The sequence below is a fragment of the Ursus americanus genome, chromosome 32 (genome assembly GCF_024610735.1).
Source record: "Ursus americanus isolate L20-20 chromosome 32, mUrsAme1.1.p, whole genome shotgun sequence".
In the NCBI taxonomy this organism is placed as follows: domain Eukaryota; kingdom Metazoa; phylum Chordata; class Mammalia; order Carnivora; family Ursidae; genus Ursus; species Ursus americanus.
The window spans coordinates 28,627,952-28,651,802 of NC_142158.1; the positions used below are offsets into that span (position 1 = coordinate 28,627,952).

The following is a 23,851-nucleotide window of genomic DNA, read 5'->3' on the forward strand; positions in this document are numbered from 1 at the left end:
TACTCAACCCCTCTATGCCCTTTGGTTTCTATATCAGGTTTCTGGTTCACCCACTGCCTTCATTAAGAATTCTCCTTACTTGGCCCCCAGTTCCCTGGGGTCTAGACAGCAACCTGGTGCTGAGACTGGCCATGAACCTCTGCTTAGACTTCCCCCTTAAAATTCTGCATCCTTTTCTGGACCTCATTCCAACCACAGAGACCAAACCCACTGACTTGCTGTTCTTGAATCCATCTCCCGCTGCCATTTATACATAATATACTGATTCCCCAGTATTCTCCTGCTTTTCCATCGCTGCCTTTGGTCTTGCAAATAGACCCTGCAAGAGCCCCACAGTGATTTCACCAATGACCTTGCCAGAAGAAAACCCTGAGTGCAGAGAGAACCCTGGGCGAGCAAGCCAGGGAGCAGCCTGGGGCTAAGAGTCTGGTTCAGAGAGCAGTTCTGTGGGTGGGGAAGTCTACTTCCAAATAAGGGAGAAAATAAAACAGAAAAGAACTTGCTTCTGCAGAGTCTGAGAGAAAGCGAGGAAAAGGCAATTGACAGTTGCTGAGCTCTTGCTAACGGCCAGGTATTTTGATGGGCACTTCTCGTAGTTACCTCTTTCAGTGCACACAACATCTCTATCACACGTATGTTATTGTTCTTATTTTTATGATGGGGAAACTCTAACTTAATGGGCATACGAGGATCATATTAGTTAGTGAGATAGGATAAGGCTGATTTCAAAGCTTATATTCTTTCTTCTATACCGGAAGTTTTGGGTTATATTCTGGATATAAACAAGAAAAGAATTTGCAAGTGAAATTTTAATAACACCCAGAAAAAAACATTCAGATATTAACTCCACCAACCTAAACTAAAGAATAAGGCTGGAGATAAACACGTGGGCACACACACACACACACACACACACATCTCTATCACCAGTCATATCTATACCTTTTTAAATGTAGCTTCTGTCCAAGTTCCCTCCATGCTGTAGAAAATTAATTTTGGGGGCGCTTGGGTGGCACAGCGGTTAAGCGTCTGCCTTCGGCTCAGGGCGTGATCCCGGCATTATGGGATCGAGCCCCACATCGGGATCCTCCGCTATGAGCCTGCTTCTTCCTCTCCCACTCCCCCTGCTTGTGTTCCCTCTCTCGCTGGCTGTCTCTATCTCTGTCAAATAAATAAATAAAATCTTTAAAAAAAAAAAAAAGAAAAGAAAATTAATTTTTTCACCAAGCCCAAGTGATTGAGTTTTAACTAAAGAACTACTAGGAAGTGTGAAGACACTTAGACAAAATGAAACCACCTTGTTCCACAAATATAGGTGAGGGAATTCCCAGTGATAGTTTTGCTGTGTAAAGAGCACCCAGGCTGAGTAGAAATTATTCTCTTTGGACTGAGAAATATCTGAATGGTGACTCTTTATATCTGTCATCCCTCCTAACCATGCCTTCAGGCTTGGCTTACAGACTGGAACCTTGATGAAGGAGGAGGCCTATGGGAACCAGGAGGTGGCTGGTGAAGGACATGGGTGCTGTGACAAGGTGGACAGGGCCATGACAGTGAAGTGTGGGATGGGGAATATCTGGGCTTGTACTGACCAGGTAAGAAGGACAGAAAAAGGATGACAAAAATTATAGACTGGAAATAAAAATTACAAGAACTTTGTAGGATTTTGGAAACTTTGTGCCTTCTCCTTTTGACTATTTTTTAAATTAATCTTGTCTGTTTTCTGATTGGGATTGACAATAATATCTCAAACATGGAGAAAAGTACAAAATTACAAATCATTCTAATATTTTTACAGTTCAATTTATTCTTGGTGTCCCTGACATGACTATAGACAATGTTTTAGTAACTTCTGACCACAGAACATGTTTTTTATTTTTTTATTTTTTAAGATTTTATTTTATTCAAGACAGGGAGAGAGAGACAGAGCACAAGCAGAGGGAGCGGCAGTCAGAGGAAGAAGCAGGCTCCTCACTGAGCAGGGAGCCCAACGCCGGACTCAATCCCAGGACCCTGGGATCATGACCTGAGCTGAAGGCAGATGCTTAGCCAACTGAGCCACCCAGGCGTCCCCAGGACATGTTTTTTAAAGGACAAAACATTGATGAAGCAATTGTAGGGCTCCCAAGATTAAATGAGATTCAAATGCTTTGAACCCACAAATGAAAAAACTGCTAGAAGAAATGATCAAATCTTATGTGCAAATTTAAAAATCATGTAATGGAACAGAATATTAGAGGCATTACACCATACTTATTCATTTTAGTTAAAACCAAAGAACAAAATTTTAAAATTACTTATATTTAAATTTATAAAATATCTATTCCAGAGGAGTATTCAATAGGTGACATACATTAACTCATGGGTTCAGGAATCCAGTTACGTCTCATTTAATTTTCTATTTTCAAATATGGCATAGGATTATAAACACACACACACACACATTTTTTATTATGAAAATTCTAAACATACAGAAAAGCTGGAAAAATTACAAAGAATACTTGAGCAACCTAGATTCAACGTCTGTCAAGATTTTGCCATATTTGTTTCAATTATGTGTGTTTGTACAGGTATCTGAATCCGTTTCAAAATAAATTCCTCATGGCACTTCATCTCTAAATGCTGTAGCATAACGATGTCTTGCTATGTAACTACAGTACCATAATCATACTAAACAACACTGAAAATAATTGTCTAATATCGTTGATTGCCCAGTCCATATTGAAATTTCCCCATTTCCCCCAGATGTCTTTATATTCGTTTTTCCCTGAATATGTGGACAAGAATCACCCACTGTAGTGTCTCTAGGTCTCTTCAAATACCCCCTTACCCCCCATCTTTTTTTACATTGTCTTTTCAAGGAGACCAGGCCAGTTGTCTTGTAGAATATTTCACATTTCGAATTTGTATGATCCTTTCTTCATGGTTTTCACTTGGCTTACTCCTCTATCCAATATATTTCTATAAACCAGAACTTCGGACTAAAGACTTGATTATATTCAGTTGAAAGATTTTGGGCAATAGTTCTTCATAGGTGATGCCATGTACCTTACTTTTCATCACCTCAGGAGGCATATGGGATTACTGTCTTGTTATTCCATTATTGATGAGGCCACATTCGATCGCTGAGTTGAAATGGTGACAGCCAGATCTCTCTCTTCTGTAGAGATACTTTCTCCCTGTTGTCAATAGCAAAGAATCTATGGGCATGATGCTTGGCCATGATGTGACTCATTGGCTCCCCATCAACTGTTCTCTTGCTTTTGTTGTTGTTGTTGTTGTTGCTATTGTTGTTGTTTCAGAGAGAGAGAGAAAGAGCACAGGCAGAGAGGGAAGGCCCAGAGAGAGGGAGAGAGAGAATCTTAAGCAGTCTCTACACTCTATAGTGTAAGTCGGACACAAGACTGGATCTCTCTACCCTGAGATCATGACCTGAGCTGAAATCAAGAGTCAGACGCTTAACCGACTGAGCCACCCAGGCGCCCCTGTCCTAATGGTTTTAACATCAGCGATGCCTCCCCTGAACCAGTGACCATGTTAGAGTGGCAAAACACTGATTTTCTAATTCTATTATTTCTTCTACATTTATTGGCTGACAGACATGCAAAAGGGAGAAATTTTCTCATCAATGGCACCATAGTTCCTTCTGAAAACTCACGATATATTCTTGTTTTCTTTAAGTACCAATATTCCATGTCGGGAATTAGCATATCACTTACAGCGGTGGCAGAAGTTTTGTTATTGTTATTGCTTGTTTGTTTTATCTTTATCTGGTTATTATTAGGGATTCATGGGTTTTCATATATTCGATGTGTTTAAGTTAATTATAGTCATTTTTTATGCTCAAATTGCCCAATTTGGCCAGTGGGTGCCCCCTTCAAGTTGGTTGCTCCTTTCTTTTGACATGCCCCTATTAGCCTTAGAACACTTCTCTGTTTGCTGAAACAAGTTTGCTCTGTATTTTCCCTAACCCAAACCTGAAATCATTCACTTCTCCAAAAAGCTCCATTTCCTTTTACTGGGCATTTAGAAACCACGGTCTGTGCACTTGGGATGCTCCTTGCTACTGAGATACTGTTGCTTTCAGGTTCTTTTGGCCACTGGAACTAGGAGATCTATATATTTATAAATCATTAATTAAAATTGACGTTTCTTTTTTTTTTTTTTTTTAATTTGAAAGAGAGAGAGAGGGGCAGAGGGAGAGGAAGAAGCAGACTCCCGTTGAGCAGGGAGCCCAACTCGGGTCTCGATCCCAGGACCCCGGGATCATGACCTACGCTGACGGCAGATGCCCAACCAACTGAGCCACCCAGGCGCCCCTAAAATTCACTTCTAATTAAAATTTGATGTTAGTATTTTATTTTTTTTAACTTTTCTTTAAAGATTTTATTTATTTGGGAGAGAAAGAACAGAGGGAGAGGTAGAAGCAGACTTCCTGCTGAGCAGAGAGCCTGATATGGGCTCAATCCCAGGACTCAGAGATCATGACCTGAGCCGAAGGCAGATTCTTTTTTTTTTTTTTTTTTTTAAGATTTTATTTATTTATTTGACAGAGATAGAGACAGCCAGCGAGAGAGGGAACACAAGCAGGGGGAGTGGGAGAGGAAGAAGCAGGCTCATAGCAGAGGAGCCTGATGTGGGGCTCGATCCCATAACGCCAGGATCACGCCCTGAGCTGAAGGCAGACGCTTAACCGCTGTGCCACCCAGGCGCCCCCGAATGCAGATTCTTACCAACTGAGCCACCCAGGAGCCATAATATTAGTGTTTTAATTCAGCTACTTTTTTCTTTCTTTTTGTACATTAAAAGTCTCGGTTTTGAAAAAAAAAAATCTTGGTTCCTAATTACATTAGATCAGTATTACTGATTTGTTTTATCCTGTAATATACATAACATAGTTTCAAAAATAATAGTACAATATTACTATTAACAATGAAGCTACTGAATGATATTTAAGGTTTTTGATAGTTCCTTTTGTCCTTAGAATATATTCCACTAAGGACATATAGTACTGTCTTCTAATATTAGTTAAATTCTCTTCCCTGTGCAGTTTAGTTGTTTCTGTTTGTTTTACATTTTAGGGGTCTTTTTTGTTTAATTTTTATAAAAGTTGTAGAGCATTCATCTGTTTCAAAAGTCAATATTCATTTATCCCTGTGTCCTCAAAGCCATTCCTTCAACTCTATTCTCCACCCCTGACCCCATTTTTGTCAGTTTCTGGGTTTATCTTTCCAGTATGGCCTTTTGCAAATATGTATCTCCCCTCTTTCTTACCCTGAAGGTAGCACATACAATATATAATTCCTTTGTATCTTGCATTCTCCATGACTTCCTAGACACCCCTCCGTACCAGCAAAGAGGTCTTCCTCATTCTGCCAATAGCTTCCGAGTAATTATATGGAAGTACCATATAATTTTTCAAATATTCCACTCTTACTAGATACGTTATCAATCTTTCTCTATTACAAAAAATGGCATATCAGTCTTAAAAGGCAGATGACTATATAATAAAGACTACATGTTTGACATTTCCTTATACATATTAAAATATATTTTATTTTAATTTTTTAAAAGATTTATTTATTTATTTTAGAAAGAGAGTGTGTACACACGAGTGGGGTGAGGGGCAGAGGGAGAAGGAGAGAGAAAATCCTCAAGCAGACCCCCCACTGAGCATGGAGACTGACTTGGGGCTCAATCCCAGGAATGTGAGATCATGACCTGAGCCAAAACCAAGAGTCAGCCGCCTAACCTACTGAAACACCCAGGCCTTCCTAAAGTATATTTTAGAAGAAAAATATTACTTGTATTTATTTATTTTTAATTCTATTATTAGCAGCCTTTGGAATACTTGAGTTTCATGGAATAGTTTAAGAAACGCCAAGTGGACTTCATGCTGAGTGTGCAGACTAATGGATTTGACAAATGTAAGGTGTTCAGACTACTGCTTGACACATTGGCAGTGCCCAATAAAGGAAAGATAATAGTCATAATGAAAGCAATAGTGTTAATAACTGCATAAAAATTTTAATTGTAGGCTAGCTGTAGCAGTGATGGTGCAGTAGAAGGAATTTGGGCTCTAGCGTCACACAGACCTTCCCAGCCACTTTCTAGATGTCTGACCTTGGGGCAAGTTGTATAATTTCAACCCCAGTTTCCTTCTCTGTAAAATGGGTATAATTATTCTAACTTTGCAAGTTGATTCTAAGAAAGAAATAATACATGGTGGCAGAATAGTGCTTTTCTTTTCTTTTTTCTTTCTCTGTACTTAGGTTTGTGATACAAGGCAATGGCAGGTGTCACCTCCAAGACCTTCCCTCTTCCAGCTTTGAATTTCCCAAAGCCTGAAGCACGCTTGATATTATGCCAGGTGTCCTAGACATTATACTAGCGAGAGAGACAGAGGAATGCCTTTGAGTGGCAGTAAGGCAAGGCGGAGAGGGGAGATTTTCCCTAACTGTGGAAGGCACAAGGGTCGGTGGGTCCTAAGAGAACCCCATTCCCTTGCAGCACCAAAGCAGATAGGGAAGCCTCCGGGGAAAAGGAAGGGTGTCCATGTAGTGCATTTGTGCAGTCCTCCTACCAAGCAATGGGGCTCACTCCTCACCAGAAATGCCCCTGTCCCCTGCCTAATGCAGAACAGTAAAGCTGCCACTCCGAAAGGACTACCTACACAGACTAAGACCCAGGCACCCTAGAGGTAGCTGGTCTGGACAGATGTAGGAAGACAGAAGGGGCTTGTCTGATGCCTCAGCGCTGTGTCCATGCCTTTGAAAAACCATGAAAGAGGGAAACCCCAAACACGACTGAGGTTGAATTTACCACCAGTTTCATGGAGGAGAGGTTTGGTTTTGAGTCCAATTGAAGACCTTTTAAAAAAATTTACTACTTCTCTCATTTTCTAGGTTTTGTGGACCAAGATTCAAACCCACTATATATGAAAAGCATTTACCGCAAGACCTGGCACATTACATTCAGTAAATGGTAGCCACTGTTATTAAAACCAGCTGCTGAACAGTGGCAACAGGCTAACTCTGCAGTAAATAAAATGGAATTCAGTAGAACTCTACAGATGTTTTAATCCTAGTGTGTTCCAGATAATAGGACAGGTGTTGGCAAGATGAGACAAAGCCTTGCCTTCTGGTAGAGGAGCAGCAAAGGAACACACACACACACACACACAGAGCTAACTCTGACACATGGCAAAGTATCATAGGTCCTAGTGAGAGAATGAGCAAAATATTGTGGCCTGGGATTAGGAAGGCTTCTCAGAGGCGGCATTTAATTTGGACTCAGGGGAAGACAGGTAAAACGCTGATTGGTGGTCAGAGGAAGGCAGTTCCAGCACAGAGAACAGTATCTGCAAAGACAGGGAGGTGTAAACATACCTTGAGAGTTCCGTGTGACTTAGCATTGACTGTTTTCAGGGGAGCTACTGGGAATAGGGTTAAAAAAGTAGATCGGGGACAATTTGAGAAGGATCTTCTTCACCCTGCAGGTAATAGAGCACCCATAGGAATTTAAAGCTGGAGGAAGAGAAAAAGAAAATATCCTAAAAGCTTCCAGAGAGAAAGAACAACGATCACAACAAGTTTCGGGACTGTGAATATCCTTTGGCTTCTCCATAACTATACTAGAAGCTAAAAGACTATGGGGAAATGACCTGAAAATTCTGATAGAAATGATTTTGAATCTTGAATTGCATGCCCAACTGCTCTCATTCAAGTGTAAGAGTAGAATAAATACATTTTCTGGCGAGAAAAGCATAAAAATTTGCCTCATACGCACTCTTTCTCGGGAAACTAAAAGAGAATGTATCTCTCTAAAACAAGGCATTAGACCCCAAGAGGGTAATAACTGGGTTTAAGAAACAGAAGCTGGCACACAGAGGACAGGTAAATCCTGACAAGGGCAGTGAGGGGTGATCCCAGGATGACAGCTGTGTCACTGAGGGCAGCTAGTTAAGAACGGAGTAGACAGAAGATGGTGGGAGAGTTTTATCTGACAATAATATGGGCTGATCCCATTGTAAGAAAAATTGTGATTCATTAATGATAAGCACAAAGCCAAGCAAAGAGAAAACAGGACAATTATTCACTCCAGGGAAAACCAAAGTCGTCTAGGGAAGGAAGAGCGCGGCTTACTCTACGGTTCGGCTGTGAACAGCTTTCACGTGGTCACAATAATATAGACACTGAACGCTGACCTGGCCAGAGCGACAATATAACTGTACTAAAGGATGAGGCCACGGGAAGAGGGCATGTGCGTAGTAGGAGGATGCAAATCCTCGTCTTCCACAGTGGGAGGTAAAGAGAGAAAGCCTCAAGCTGAAAAATCTAGATGTGCAACGCAAGCGTGTTATTTAGAGACGGGAGGTAATACCAACGGAGCTGGTTCAGAACAGTCGGAAGCGATCACCTCCTGGGGGCGGGGGGCATGGTAGGAGAGGGGGCTGGGGACTGCACGTTTCGGGGGGGGGTCTCTTAGAACTGTCTTGGCTGGCTGTGCGAACTGCGGGCGTGGTGTACGGCACCTCCGAGAGCGCGCACCCGCCCTCCCTGGCCCCCGCCAGGACCCCGCCAGCCGACCCAGGGGACAAGAGTGGCTCCAAAGCCGGCGCAGGCACATGGCAGCAAGTTAAAGGCTCTCCTGGGAAGCACAGAAGCAGAGAGCGGCGAAGAGCAAGCAGTAGCCGTCCCGCCGGTGAGTGGGGCGTCTCCTTCCCCCGCTGCTGACGCGGCAGAAACCGCTCGAACTCAGAGTCAAAGGGAATACGGCGAACGGATCCCAGAGGAATGAAAGGTGGCACCGCCAACTGCTGACCCGGAACGCGGACCCCAAGGGGTTCCAAACGCGGGCGTCGTCCCGCGGTCCCGGCCGGGCCCGCTGTAGCAGGAAACAGCGACGACTTTCCTCTTCCAGACCAGCACGTGCCGACCTCAGTCCGCAGCGCCCTTTCAACCCCGGCACCAAAAACGCCGCCTCGCGAACCGACATTGAGGGGAAGACCATAGATTCGCGGGATTTAGGGAGCCCTCCCTCAACCCGCAATGCAGTCTGTGCAGTGGCGGCCTAAGAAAGCGAGGCGCCTGGGTGGCACAGCGGTTGGGCGTCTGCCTTCGGCTCAGGGTGTGATCCCGGCGTTGATCGAGCCCCACATCAGGCTCCTCCGCTGGGAGCCTGCTTCTTCCTCTCCCACTCCCCCTGCTTGTGTTCCCTCTCTCGCTGGCTATCTCTATCCTGTCGAATAAATAAATAAAATCTTTAAAAAAAGAAAAAGAAAGAAAGCGTTGTGGGATCGAGAAAATTCCCCTCGCCAAAACAGATGGCTGCTCTGGGCGACTCCGTGCATGGCCTGTCACCGAGAGACACGGCCACTGAAGGAACTTCAGACGGCATGACTGTTGTAGGTGCAGCTGCGTGGAGACGACGGGCCATCGAACTGACTAGGCGTCTACAACTTCTAGCAGAGAACAGAGAACAGGCTTGAAAGAAAAGTTGGTCACCCACGTGTGCAGTTACTAGAGGTAACCTCGCTCTCGAAAATGCTGTCTCAACAGCTGGAGATAGGAAGAATTTGCAAAATGAATCAATATAGCAGCAAACTATGTGTATGACATAAGTTTGTTAAAAATTAAAATTATTCCGTATCATCTGAAGAAAATAAAAGCACCCATTGAGCCCTGTTTATAGTAACAATAATACGGAAACCACCGGGGAGCCCACGGACGGCTGAATGGAACAATAATCTGTGGTACAGATAGGGTGCAAAATTACTTAGCTGTAAAAAAAAAAAATTTTTTTTTTGAAATCTTGCCATTTGTGACAATATGGACGGATCTCTGGGGTATCGTGTGAAGTGAAATAAGTCAGAGAAAGACAAATACCATATGATTTCATTTTTATGTGGAATCTAAAAAAAACCCACAAATTCATAAATACAGGGAACAGAACAGATTGGTGGCTGTCAGGAGTGGGGGTGAGTGGGGGAGAAATGAGTGAAGGGGGTCAAAAGGTAAAAAAGTAAAAAAAGGGAAAAGAATAGTAAGCAGATGAATAATGCATTTAGTTATAAAGAACAAAACTGCAGCCATGTGAAAGAGAAGAAACAAAGTTCTGGGTAAAGTAGCATTACTCAACTCTCCTGTGAGCTCAGGAGTTTGTCCTGCCCTTAGGACCACCATGCTTCTTTTTTGCTGAATCACTCATTCCTCAGACCTTTGCCTGTGGGTCTCCATAAATAACTCTCGGTTTCCCTGTCACCTCCTAAAGTGGGACTCCAGCCCTCTCCTTCAGGCACTCTTTATCAGATCCTTCATTCTGTTTATTTTCTTCGTGGGACTGATCACAATGTGCAGGCCTCGTATTTCTCATTAAACATCCTTTTTGCTAGTGGTTTGTGTGTTTCCTTCGCCAAGGATAAGCTTTCGTAGGTAGAGGCTTTGTCTGGCTTTGCCACTCCTGCCCCCGCCCAAAGCAACAAGTGGTGAGCACTCAGTATCTGATTGGATGGATTGAAGCATGAATAAATCAACTCATTAAACATAAGTTAGAGCTATGAGTATTTTCTCAAGCTTCCTTTGGAAAACTACATAGACATTCTTAATATTAGAAAATCAAAATGAATAATTGCATTCAGCTCTTAGTTTTCTGAAAATTCTGAGGATGTCCATGTCTGCTCTGCTCCCTCCTGGTCCATGCAGCGGGTCATTGGTCTGCATTAAACCTGTTAAAACATGAAGGGCACGGGCTTTGGAGTCAAACAGACTTGAATTCTATTCCCTGCTTTGACACTTAGAGTTGTGCCGCTTTGAACAAGTTACTGAATTTGTTCAAGCCTCAGTTTCCTCTTATTTAAAAATGGAATATATTAGTATCTACCAAATGGGATTATTGGGGGTTAGAAGATACGATGTATGTGTACTGTATGATACACAGCATGACCAGGGTGTTGTGGGGGGGGGGGAGAAAGAGAGAGAGGATCAGCAGAAGGGATCTGATGGCAGCCCACGCAGAACACTCTCGGAGACAGTGACTGGGAGGAACTTGCAGGAGTGGGGAGGCTGGGTTATAGGACAAGGAGGAGATTTGATGTTCCCGATATATGAGAGATATGATATGCTCATCATCTGTTGAGGGAACCCTGCAAAGAGGGAGAGCTTGAAAAGAGGAGGTACCTACTGAATGTCTGCTTTAAAAGACACAGAAAGGGGTCAGATCAAGAATACAGGAGGATCACCAGTATTCTTCACAGAGATAGAACAAACAATCCTAAAATGTGTAAGGAACCACAGAAGACCCCTAACAGCCAAAGCAATTCTGAAAAAGAAAAACAAAACTGGAGGCATCATGATTCCGGATTTCAAGCTGTATTACAAAGCTGTAGTCACCAGGACAGTACGGTACCAGCACAAAAACAGACACATAGATCAATGGAATAGAATAGAGAACCTAGAAATGGACCCTCAACTCTGTAGTCAACTAATTTTCGACAAAGCAGGAAAGAAAATCCAATGGAAAAAACAGTGTCTTCAACAAATGGTGTTGGGAAAAGTAGACAGCCACATGTAGGAGAAGGAAACTGGACCACTTTCTTACACTATACACAAAAATAGACTCAAAATGGATGAAAGACCTAAATGTGAGACAAGAAACCATCAGAATCCTAGAGGAGAACACAGGCAACAATCTCTTTGACCTCGGCCATAGCAACTTATTAGACAAGTCACTGGAGGTACGGGAAACAAAAGCAAAAATGAACTAATGGGACTTCATCAAGATAAAAAGCTTCTGCACAGCAAAGGAAGCAATCAACAAAACTAAAAGGCAGCCCACAAAATGGGAGAAGATATTTGCAAACAACATATCTGATAAAGGGTTAGTATTCAAAATCTATAAAGAATTTACCAAACTCAACACCCAAAAAATAAATAATCCAGTTAAGAAATGGGCAGAAGACCTGAATAGACACTTTTCCAAAGAAGACAACCAGATGACTAACAGACACATGAAAAGATACTCAACATCACTCATCATCAGAGAAATACAAATCAAAACCATGATAACACCTCACACCTGTTAGAACGGCTAAAATTAACAACACAAGGCAGACGCTTAACCAACTGAGCCACCCAGGTGCCCCCATAAGTGACTCTTGATAGAGAACAAACTGAGGGTTGATGGGGGGAGATGTGTGGGGGATGGGCTAGGTAGATGATGGGTATTAGGGAGGGCACTTGTGGATGAGCACTGGGTGTTCCATGTAAGTGATGAACCACTGAATTCTACTCCAGAAACCAATATTGTGTTGTATGTTAACTAGCAAATATTAAATAAAATAAAAAAAAGAAAAAAGTATATAGGACAATTTTTAAAAAAGATTTTATTTATTTATTTGACAGAGAGAGAGAGACAGCCAGCGAGAGAGGGAACGCAAGCAGGGGGAGTGGGAGAGGAAGAAGCAGACTCATAGTGGAGGAGCCTGATGTGGGGCTCTATCCCATAATGCCAGGATCACGCCCTGAGCCGAAGGCAGACGCTTGACCGCTGTGCCACCCAGGCGCCCCCAGGACAATTTTTTTTAATGGGAGACTGTTTACTTGAAACTAGAAGAAAAATGTGACTTTGAAGGTAGATACACAAATCTAAAAGATTTGAAATTGTTCCTAGAAGTTCCAGTGACTTCTGTGTAATATATGCATAGCGAAAAAAAACACACACTTCTGGTCAAAAGAAAACACTTTTAATGACCTTATTAAACATTAGGACAGAGATCAGAGAGGCAGCTTTTCCAAGGATGATCAAGTTAACTTTTAAGCAAAAGATCAGCAGAGATCAGGGCATGTTGGGGACAAACGTATATTGAGGTGTCTTCTGAGAATCAACCCACTCTTCTTTCTCTGAGAACGATCCAACCCCTCTCCTCAGAGGGGTTCGTACTGTGGATCTTGTGCCTCTGGTCACGGTACATCGGACTGGGACGGACACCTGCCCCAAGTGTGGGCATTCAGTTGGTTTTCCAAGAACTTAACATTGTGACTGGGAAGAGTGTTGGTGGGTGGATAGAGCTGAGGTGATGTACAAAATCAGGAGCCGCAGGTGGACGCGTTAGCTGAGAAGGATAGTCCTGAGAGGCCGAATAATATGGCTAATGCAGCTAACATGCAGAGGGACAACACAGGCCATTGGGCCCAGAGAGAGAGCAAGAGAGCCTTCTCCAGATTCTCCTGGCTTTTCATTTCTGAATTCTGTTCCCTGTAAGGCTTGGCTAAAACCCACCCTTGAGTTCAGGGCACCACTCCTCTGTCTTTATTGTAAATATCCTCTCCTCATATCTGTGATCACCTTAAGCGGGTTTCGTTACTGGCAAACAAAAGCCTTGACTAGGACCATCCTCCCCCATTTCCAACAGGGTCTTCTTCTGGCCATTCTTTCAACTTATTCTCTCTTGGGAAATCCACAGTGTCTTCATGATCTCTTACTTTTTTTCTTCTCTAGGACCAAATGCTCACAATGCCAAGCTGCTTTTTGTCCCAACTTACCTGTAACTTCCTCAACTTTTATGCCTGAAAAGACTCGGGTTCTCCAGAAAGCCTTCCTGGACCACCTCCAACCTCAGGAATCTCCCTCTCCTAGTATCATCAGGCTGCGTCAGGCTATGTCAGACCGCAGTCTAAATCCAGGATGGCTGCACCAGCATCATCTGGAGTGTGTTAAAAATTGCAGCCTGCTACCGCTCTCCCCACCCCCCAAGATTCTAATTCAGTAGATCTGGGTGAAGTCTGTACTTTTTCAAAGGCTCCAAGGGATTCTCATGTACATTCCAGTTTGAAAACCACTAAGAGAGATCCACCTGAACTCTCTCTAAACATATGACCAAGTCTTCTATGATTAACCCCAGACTAAGGAAGCAACCATCATATCCAAGCCTTGGACCTCTCTTTGTCATGCCTGGGACTCTGAAGAATGTAGAAAAAGGAAATGTCATTGTAGATCATGGCTGGTTACCTATGGCCTCTTCCTTATGGGGTTAACGTGGACCAGAGTACAATTCCTACGAACCTTTCCTTTCCTGAAAACTCCTTTGGGGGCAAATCTGAATTCAGAAGGTAAATTTCGTGAAGTCCTTGTAAAATGGCCCAATCATAACTAACACACAATGGGTGACTCAAATGGAACGAGACATAGCTGCACTGACCTGAGGATGGCTGCCAATCCCCAGTATGAAATGGTCCTGCTCAATGGTCATCACCTGGCATCCCCTCTTCTAGGTTCCTAGCATCCCTCACACCCTAGGAGAATTGGCCAAGACCTGGTAGGAAGGATGCTGTACAAACACCATTAAAAACTGTGCTGCTGCCGGCCAGAGCTTCAGGTAGAGCAAAAAAGGGGTGTGTGTGTTGGGGGTGCGAAGGGGGCTAGTTGCTGCCCCACAAGTCCTGCGATGAGTCCCAGGTCTAAGAGAGGAGACGCACAGCACAGAGTATGATCCCATCTGAAGTCAGCACAGTAGGATATACTTAGTAGACTGAGGCACTGAGTATGCAAGCGCTGTCAGAAACTTGCAAGGAATCCATACAGCGTCTCCCACAACATTTCTTTCTCAGAAGGTTCATTACCTAAAGTGGTAAAAAGCATAGGAACAAGGTTGTTCAAGCTCACAAGGCTGGGATCCTATCTCTGATCGCCCACCTTCCCAAAACCTCACCCCCTCATCACCTCTGCTCTTCTATTCTCTGCCTGCTACTTGTCGACGTCACCCTTCTCTGACCCCAGCGCTCCCCAAAGAATGATCCTCCACCCCATCCTGTTCAGAGCCGCCCACTCTCCTGCCCCCAGACTCCCAGGGCCTCTGTACCTGCGGGCACTGGACAAGCACGTGCCTCTGATGAGGAGGATGGTGCCCACGAAGCCGAGAGCCAGGCCGAGAGCACAGATCAGAGTCTCAGTGGTGTCTGGCACTGGGAGAGGCACCTGGGGCTCTTGGGGGAGAAAGGAAGAGTCAGGGGGTACAGTGAAAGGATTCCAGAGTAAAGGAAACATGGGTCTGGGCAGAGGGAGCTGGGGAGGGGCTCCTACCCCAGTGCCGGAGGAGCGGCTCCTCCAGGCCCCAGTGCTCCACCTTGCAGTCATACATGTCGTCTGCAAAGGGCACGAACGTCAGGTAGCAGAACTTGCGGAACAGATGGTCAGGCTGGGAATAGAAGCTGGTCTGGGCCACCCCCTCGCTGACTATTTGACCGTTGCGCAGCCAGGTGATATTGATCACAGGAGGGAAGATGTTGTCCACAATGCAGATGAGGACGTTGGGCTGGCCCAGCTCCACTCGAAACTTGGGGAGTACAGCCACCCTTGGAGGCACTAGGAAGAATGAGGTCCTGAATCCCAAAGGCTCATCCCTGTAGCTGGGCCTGATTAGGACTGGCATTGAGGGACGCTTCCTCCTATTTAGCCATGTGCAGGCAGGGGATGCTCTGGGACGTAACAGCTGGGGTGGGAGCGGGGCAGAAGGAGAAGAGGCTGAGGGGGCTGGGGGGGGCACAAGGGACTCCTGTATCTGACAGGTCCCTGAGGGGGCGTCCAGGTGCAAGGGTCAGTCCTCAAGAGGGAAGAGGAGGAAGAGGGTGCTGAAGGGGTCTGGGAAGATCTAGAGCCTCCTGGAAAAGAAAGGGGCTGAATACAATGGTCACAGAGGCTGAGAGAGAGGCGTGCCAGAGTAGATGGAGGCCTGTGAGGTGGGCAGAAGCTTCTCTAGACCTCCCCTGCCTAACACGGGGTAGGGGAGGGAGTTAGGAGAGGAAAGGTGAGTACCGTTGGTGGCTCTGGTGCGGTTGGAGCGTTCCACCAAGACATCCAGATGGGCTCTGATCATGGCGATGCTGGCCAGCCCATTCTGTGGGTCAAAGTAGGCGAAGTTGCCAAACTCAGGTAAACGCCACACGGCCTCCCTCTTCTTCAGCTCCACAGAGAACAGCTGTTCCCCATCAAATTCATAGGAAAACTGACCCGAGGCATCATAGGACTGGTAGAAGGCTGGTCCATAGGAGCCCATGTGATCAGCTGTATTGGGTGAGTTCAGGGTCAGAGACAGAAAAGAAAATGTATCAATCTCATCTAAAGCATGTGATATGTTGAATCTCTGAGCCTATGCCCCATCCTGGGTTCTCTGTGGGAATAGCTGACTTGTTGAGCTGGTCCTTGGACAGTGGAAGGGTTGCTGGGGGGTAGAAGGGAGAGGACAGAGGGAAACAGGCACAAGCCTAACACACTGGCGGGAACAGAGACACGAGTGCAGTCTGGCACACCAGGTGGGGAAGAAGAGAGGCTGCCTAAAATCATGCTTGGGATTCCCAAAGTTAAATGACCATCAGCTCTAGTTACGCTGTGAGGTCCTGTGTGTGAGATGAGTGGTATGAGGGGGTGGGATGAGAGAAAATGATTGAGGATGGGAGCATAAGTGGAGCCTGGGGCACAGAGACGCAGTGTAGGTGGGCGTGAGGGGAGCACAGATGATGGCTGACAGAAGTAAGAATTGAGATCTGTGACAGAGACCAAACAGATAGGAAAAGGCAGCCTGAGGTATTGCCGAGAGCACTGGAAAAGGAGCCCAAAGTTCAAGTCTAGTTTATGCTCCAACTCTTTCACCTCGGATTATGATCAAACATGTCTCTTTCCATAACTGAGGCTCAGTTTTTTGGAAATCTGGGTTAGACTCTAATCGGTAAGGGACCTTTAGAATTCTATGAAATTATATGTTCAACAGCCCTTAAGGAACTACTACGTGCCCAGCATGACGCCAGGCCCCAGGCAAGTACAGACGAACCAGCTGTGGGTCCCTCACACAAGGGGCTCATGTCTAGAGCATGATTAACACAGATGAACAGTTAGCTATCCACATGGTGATAAACCCTGCAATAAAACTGGACTTGAATAGGCACACTCCAAGCCAGGAAGTGGCAGAGAAATCACTGTGCTGGGAGGCAGGAGGCTGGAGGTTTGGGTCTCAGAAAAAAGGAAAGAACTGGGGAGGCACCTGAACCTAAAATGTTTGAACCTGCAGCTGGCATGGCTGGACTGGGCTGCGCCTGTGTATTTTAGGTCCACAGTGGACATGACGGACGTGGGAGAGACTGGGCGGGGCGGGGGGGCTTTCTTGGTAAAGGAGAGTTGCCCACAAACCAGAGAAGGAGAGCAATCTACGGTCTATACTGTAACCCTAAATCTCCTCTCCTCACCCGATCCCTCAGCACTCACCCTTGATGGCCCCAGTTTCGTGGGGGCTCAGGAGGCTCATCAAGGTGTGGAGTCCCAGGATTAGACCCCCGTTGAAGACCATTGCCCTGGTGCTTTAACCAAGTAATTCTCAGTGTGGGGCCGCCGGTCGGAGGTAAAGGAAAGAGGAAGGAAACCACCTCTAGGGTGGGGAAGACCCCTGCTGTATTCAGCCAATCAGAGACGTTCTCTGCGTTCGCGTAGCTGTTGCTGGGTAAAGAAGTCAGGAGCCTCGGTAGAAGGTGGGAGAGCCCCTCTTTGCGTCAGGGACGTCTGCTCCACGGGAGAGTCAAAAGGAGGTTTCTGTTTGGGTGGTGGCAGGGGCTTAAATAAACCATTACTACAAACTCCAAGAAGAGACGCCCTGAAGGGAGAGAAAAGGCCATCAGAGAACCACACAACTGAGCTCAAACAAAGCCTCTATCTTGATGTGTGGTGTAGAGAATCCCAGTCTCCCTGTAAGTTTTTGCAGACAAATTTGGAGGCAAAACATAATATAAACTGTACTAAGAAACTTTAAAAAGGAGATAATGGATGCACAGTAGAATTAAAATCTTTTTAAAAACCTTTAAATCACTTTGGAAAATATTACTTTATTTCATTGAGGGGGAAAAAATGTGTAATTGTCAGAGATGTTTGGGGTAAGGAAGAGCTCTAAGGAGCCTCAGCGGACTGTTCTAAGGAGGGCAGAGGGTAATGGATTACCTCCATTTGTCCCTCCAGGCCCTCTGGGCACCCTTGTCCATGCTGCCTGCGGGCTGACCCATGCGGACAGCATCTCCCTACCCTCTGGCTTCTGGTTGAGCTTAGCCAATGGGAGGCATGGGCAGAATTTGGTCCAATATGAAAAATATGTATAAAGTTAACCATCTCTCCAGATAAGGAAAAGTCTAACCAAATATCTAAAGGCAATTTCTGAAAGATCATGAGATAAATGATTTTCAGCTTGGAAGGGAACTAAGACATCATCTGAGTCTATGGCTCCAAACCTAGCTACACAGAAGAATTACCCGGGGAGTTTGTTAAAAATACAGATTCCTGGGGCACCTGGGTGGCTCAGTTGGTTAAGCATCTGACTTGATTTTGGCTCGGGTCATGATCTCAGGGTCATGAGATTAAGCCCTTGAGTCATGCTGAGTGTAGAGCCTGCTTGGGATTCTCTCTCTCCCTCTGCCCCTCCCCTTCTCTCTCTCTTTCTTAAACAATAAAAATAAAATAAATTTAATTTAAAAAATACAGATTCCTGGGTTCCATCCTGACTTGAGTTAGAGTAGCCTTCTCAAGGGTAGGACCAGGAGACCTGGGCTAGTAGCGCACTCCCTAAGTGAGCACCACCATTACTGAAAAGAACTATGCGTCCAGCCGTGCAGACAAGAGCTAGCCTGCGGAACGATCTTAAGAAGATCTTACAGCTTTGGACCAGAAACCACATGTCGTTTTTACCCACACTCCATTGGCAAGAATGAAACAATGGCCCTGTCTGGGTACAAAGGGCTGGAAAAATGTGCTTTAGCTGTGTGTTCAGGAAGATGTAGTGCTCTGGTGAGCACACAGCACTATCTTTGCCCCATCCCAGCTCTATTTAGTGTGATTATTGACATGTTTGAACTTGTTTCTAATAGTTTATTTATTTCAATACTTCTGTTTTTGAAGTTTCCTTTCCTTCATCGTCTTTAAAAAGAAAGTGTTACCTACCTTGCCGATCTTCCCTCTAACCAGGACTTCAGCCTGCTTTCAAATTATTCATATACTTCCTCTCCTTCACCAAGGTGTTTGGTCAGCTTTACTTCTCATCCTTTTTGGCACCTCCTGACATATTTTTCTCTTATTGGAATAGTTCTTCCAAAAATGTTTTGAGTATTTTTGTGGCAAATCTTCTGAAGTTGTGTATGCTTGAGAATATTTTTTATAGCATCATTTTTGAATAATGTTTAGCTATGGATTAATTTCTATGTTCAGGGGCTCCTGGGTGGCTCAGTTGGTTAAGGCTCTGACTCTTGCTTTTCAGCTCAGGCCACGATCTCACGGTCCTGGGACTGAGCCCCGAGTGAGGCTTGAGCTCAGCGCGGAGCCTGCTTGAGATTCTTGTTCCCTCCCCCTCTGCTCCACCCCCTACTCTGTCTCTCTCTCTCAAATAAATAAAATCTTCAAAAAAAATAAATAAATTCTAAGTTTAATGGTTCTTTCTTTCTTCCTTTCTTTCTTTCACAACTAACACACTTTATTTACTAGATTGAAAGGTTTAATGGAGTTGACCTCAGTTCTGTTCACACTGACTCCAGTGGTATTTGAGTTTTCGGTGCTTGATACCTGCTCAATTGCTGCTGTTGCCCTTGTTTCATTTTCTTTCAGGATCAAGGTGGGTGCTTTCATGTAAAATCTGATTTTCAGTTCCTTTTCTGGCAATTCTTTCCTGGCATCTTTGCTTTGCATAATTACACCCACAGTGGAACCAGCATGCTCAAGTCACCAAGATAAATCCTCCGACTCCAACATCACATGATCTTCTCATTCTGCTAGTTAACAAAAAATGTCCAAGGCCAGCCACAACAGATCCTAATGAACCGCACAATATGGAATCCTGCGCGTAGGGAATGTTTTCAACGTCTAAAATTCCTGCAAGTAAAGGGCTAGAATAAAATTAAAAAGAACCTGCCCTTGGTGTTCTCACTGGGCTCAAGTGCTGTGGCCGGGGAGCGCCTGTGGCCCCACCTCGCCAAGGTTTTTTTCTCTTATATATATATATATATATATGAAAGATTTTTATTTATTTATTTGTCAGAGAGAGGGAGAGAGCACAAGCAAGGTCAGCAGCAGGCAGAGGGAGAAGCAGCTTCCTGCCAAACAAGGAGCCCAATGCGAGACTCCATCCCAGGACCCCGGGATCATGACCTGAGCCGAAGGCAGACACTTAGCCAACTGAGCCACCCAGGGGTCCCTCTCTTTAATATTTTAAATAATATCGTCCCAATGTCTTATTGCATCAGCGTTGTAGCTAGGAAATCTAATAGCAGTCTTTCTCTCTGGAATCTTAGAATTTTCTCATTGCCTTGATCTTTGAAGTTTGTATCTAAATTTGTATCTAAATTTACATTTAAATTTCTATCTAAATTTACAATTTGTAAATATCGTATCTAAAATGAGTTTTTCCTTCTCTTGCTATAGGACATTATGGGTCCCCTGTGTATTTTCATTCTGGGAGTTCACCTCTTTATTTTTGTAAATCTTTCCCCCTCTCTGTTTAAAGTTTTTTCTCTTTATGAAGTTCCTGTTATCCTTATTTGGACACTTTTCTCCCCGGTCTCTTTTGACTTCTCTATTTCGATTTCTTCCTCCTTGTATCTTTTACTCTAGGAGAGTTCTTCAGTGCAGTCCTCCCACTTACTTATTTGTTTTTCTGTTGTATCTCTCCCATTATTTATTCCCATTAGTGGGATTTTTATTTTGAGTTTCATATTTTTTCATGTCTAGAACTTCTATATAGCTTTCCCTGTATTCCCTACCTTTCTTCATATTATAATAGCTTTTCTTATTTTTTAATGCATTTTTCTTGCTCATTAAGGGAGCTATTCTATATTTTCTGGTACTTCTTTAAGGACACATATGGGCCTATTGTTTTTCTTTCTAGGTGTGAAACTCCCCAAAGGGAGGGACTTATTATTTTGGCCTTTGGGTGCCCATCTACGTCAGTATCATGAATGTAAAGAGAGGGAAGGACCCAAGTTCTAGCACAGCACAAAACCAATTACCACCCTTTTGGTGTCACCTTACTGGTGACAGTTCAGGTCAGGGCTTTGGGATACGGAGCCGTGGCAGGGACCAGGCCTATCTCTGAGTCAGCCAGCCCTGAAGCTGGTAGATGAGTGTGGTAGACGGAGTGCAGAAGAATGACTCTGGTCTCAGGTGAATCTATTGTCCTAACACCTCCCCACTCCAGCAGGGATTTCAATCTAAGACTTTCTCCCCAACCCTCTACCACTGTAGGAGCAATCAGCATCTTGCCCCTGTTTTTTGCATTATGGGGCAGGCAATAATTGTTCAAGAGCAACAGACGGGGGAGAGCAAGAGCAGACTGCCTCTAATGAATCTTAGCAAGCCAGGCTAACACAACTGACAGTGTCCCTAGGGATTCCCCAGAGTTTCCCTCCACGGCTTCTCCAGGGTTGGTTTTTAGGGTCGGGAACAAAGAACACATGTTGATTTATCCTGACAGGAAGCAGATCTCTCCATTATTTTCCTATAATATCCCCCCATATAGAAATGCCAAGGGCTCGTGTTCATTGACTCTATATAATTCCCCCCTCTCCTCCGGATGCTAGCACAGTATTAAATAAATGTTTTTCAAATAAATAAATAAATGATAACAAATAAAAATCAATGAAGTGGGGGCGCCTGGGCAGCACAGTCGGTTAAGCTTCCGATTCTTGGTTTTGGGTCAGGTCTGATCTCAGGGTGGTGAGTTAGACCTGCATCCCGCTCTGTGCTCAGCGGGGAGTTTGCTGGGGACTTTCTCCCTCTCCGTTGGCCCCTCCCCCCGCCACTCGCGCGTGTGCCCCCCGTGCTTGCTCCCTTTCTCTCAAATAAATCTTTTTAAAAAATCAATGAAGTGAATACAAGTGGCTCTAGAGAGAGATATTCCAGTACTGGAAACAAACACTGAAAATAAGTACAGGCTCAACAGATCTTTGAATAATGACATAAAATCAGTTACTCTAGATTGTCTAAAACACTGACTTTGAGATAAAACTAGTTTTAGCCATCACGTTTTCTGGAGCATAATAATAAGTGTAGGTGTTAGGAGATATTATTCATTAAACACATATTTAGGGAACACCTGCTATGTCCTGGGGACACAGAAAAGAACAGGACACGGCCCCTTCCTTCTACGACTGTGCTGTCCAGTATAGTCACCACCTGCCACATATGGCCATTGACCACTTGTAATATGGCCAGTCCTGAGATATACTATAAGTAGAAAACCACTGGATTTTGTAGACTTTGAAAAAAATATATGTATTATATATATTTAAAATTATATGTACAAATATATATAATCTCATTAATTGTTTTTATATTGATTGATGGTTAACTGGCAATATTCTAGATATGTTGAGTTTTTAATTTTTATTTTTTAAAGGTTTTATTTATTTATTTATTTATTTGTCAGAGAGAGAGAGGGAGAGAGAAAGAGAGCACAAGCAGGAGGAGTGACAGGCAGAGGGAGAAGCACGGATGCGGGACTGGACGCCAGACCCTGGGATCTTGACCTGAGCAGAAGGCAGAGGATGCTTAACCGACTGAGCCACCCAGGCGTCCCATGGTATGTTGGGTTTTTAAATATATTGTTAATTTCACTCTTTCTTATGACTTTTTTTAAGTGGCTATGAGAAAACTTGATATTGAAAAGTAACCCTCATTACATTTCTATTGGACAGTCCTGCTCTGGTTGCTCTTGTTTGGCTACCAATGAACCATTCAATTGTCTTCTCAGATTCTTCAGTTTAGCATTATGCTTGCCCCGGGAGTGGGGCAGGGAGGGGCGACTGTGACCACCTAGAGATTCCACCAGAGGGCGATCTTACCTTCACTGTTTCCATTCTGGACCATAGATCTATTTTATGTATGTATGTATTTAACTACTTTTAGTCTATTTCGCTTCAGGCACTGTGCTAGGCTCTGGGACCACAATTATGGTTCCTGCTATCCCAGATCTTTCCACTTATCAGGAAAGCTATAAACAGCTAATTATGATGTGAAAAGAAAGAAGCATCAAAGCCATTATGTTACTGTGCAATATGAATGTTCATATGGTCTTCAACTTTCTGTGATGACCCTTTCTAAGTAATTAATTAAATAGTTCCAACCCAGATAATTCCAGGAATTCAAGTGGTCTAGTTCTCTCTCCAGAATTTCCTGGACAGAGAAGTGATACAAGCTTGAGTTTCCATATGCCGGGTGCGCGGTATCCCTTGCTCCAACTTCCTGCTCTGGGCACACTGTTTCAGCCGTTTCGAGGCTGCTTTCTATCGTAGCAGGTGTCTTATTGGCCATGTTTTCAGGCTGAACTTCAGTCGTGTTGCTGGAAGCTGCTTGCTTCCCCTAGAACTTTCCCCTCCCATTTTTTGACTTCTCTAAATCCTAAACCTCTTACCTCCTGGGAACAAACTAAAAATTTTAAGCTATAATCACTCTTTGTTCTTGTTTTGGCAGCACATATGCTAAAATCATTCTTTCTTTGTATCTGTAGATAGTTTGAAATATAAAAATTAAACCTCATATGTGAAAAAGAGTAACTTTTAAAATATATGTGTATATATATTATATATATGTGTGTATATATATTATATATGCATATATACATATATATGACTGTATGTGTGTATATACTGATCTCATTATACTCTGGAGCAACAATTCCAAATGATGGTAGGAAAAACCCAAACTGGCCTTTTAAAGGTACAGATGCAGCTCTTTCCATTTAAAAGAGATAGTTTTGAAAAGATTCATCTCTCCTTTGGGAAAGGCCAAGTCTTTCAGGGTTTCTCCTCTTTCCCCTTCTCCTTCCCTCTTTCTTGAAAGA

At 44.0% G+C, this 23,851-nt stretch overlaps 1 protein-coding gene across 1 annotated transcript; it reads right to left on the reverse strand.

The window, feature by feature from the left end:
* Window positions 1-12,720: 12,720 nt before the first annotated feature.
* Window positions 12,721-17,386, reverse strand: LOC123790938 (HLA class II histocompatibility antigen, DO alpha chain). Its single transcript, XM_045795535.2, has 5 exons — window positions 17,254-17,386; window positions 15,811-16,059; window positions 15,079-15,360; window positions 14,858-14,981; window positions 12,721-14,618 (listed from the first exon to the last, which is right to left on the reverse strand). Exons 1-5 carry the CDS (start codon window positions 17,333-17,335, stop codon window positions 14,615-14,617), a joined length of 741 nt encoding a protein of 246 aa, XP_045651491.1. The 5' UTR covers window positions 17,336-17,386; the 3' UTR covers window positions 12,721-14,614.
* Between the last annotated feature and the right edge of the window lie 6,465 nt (window positions 17,387-23,851).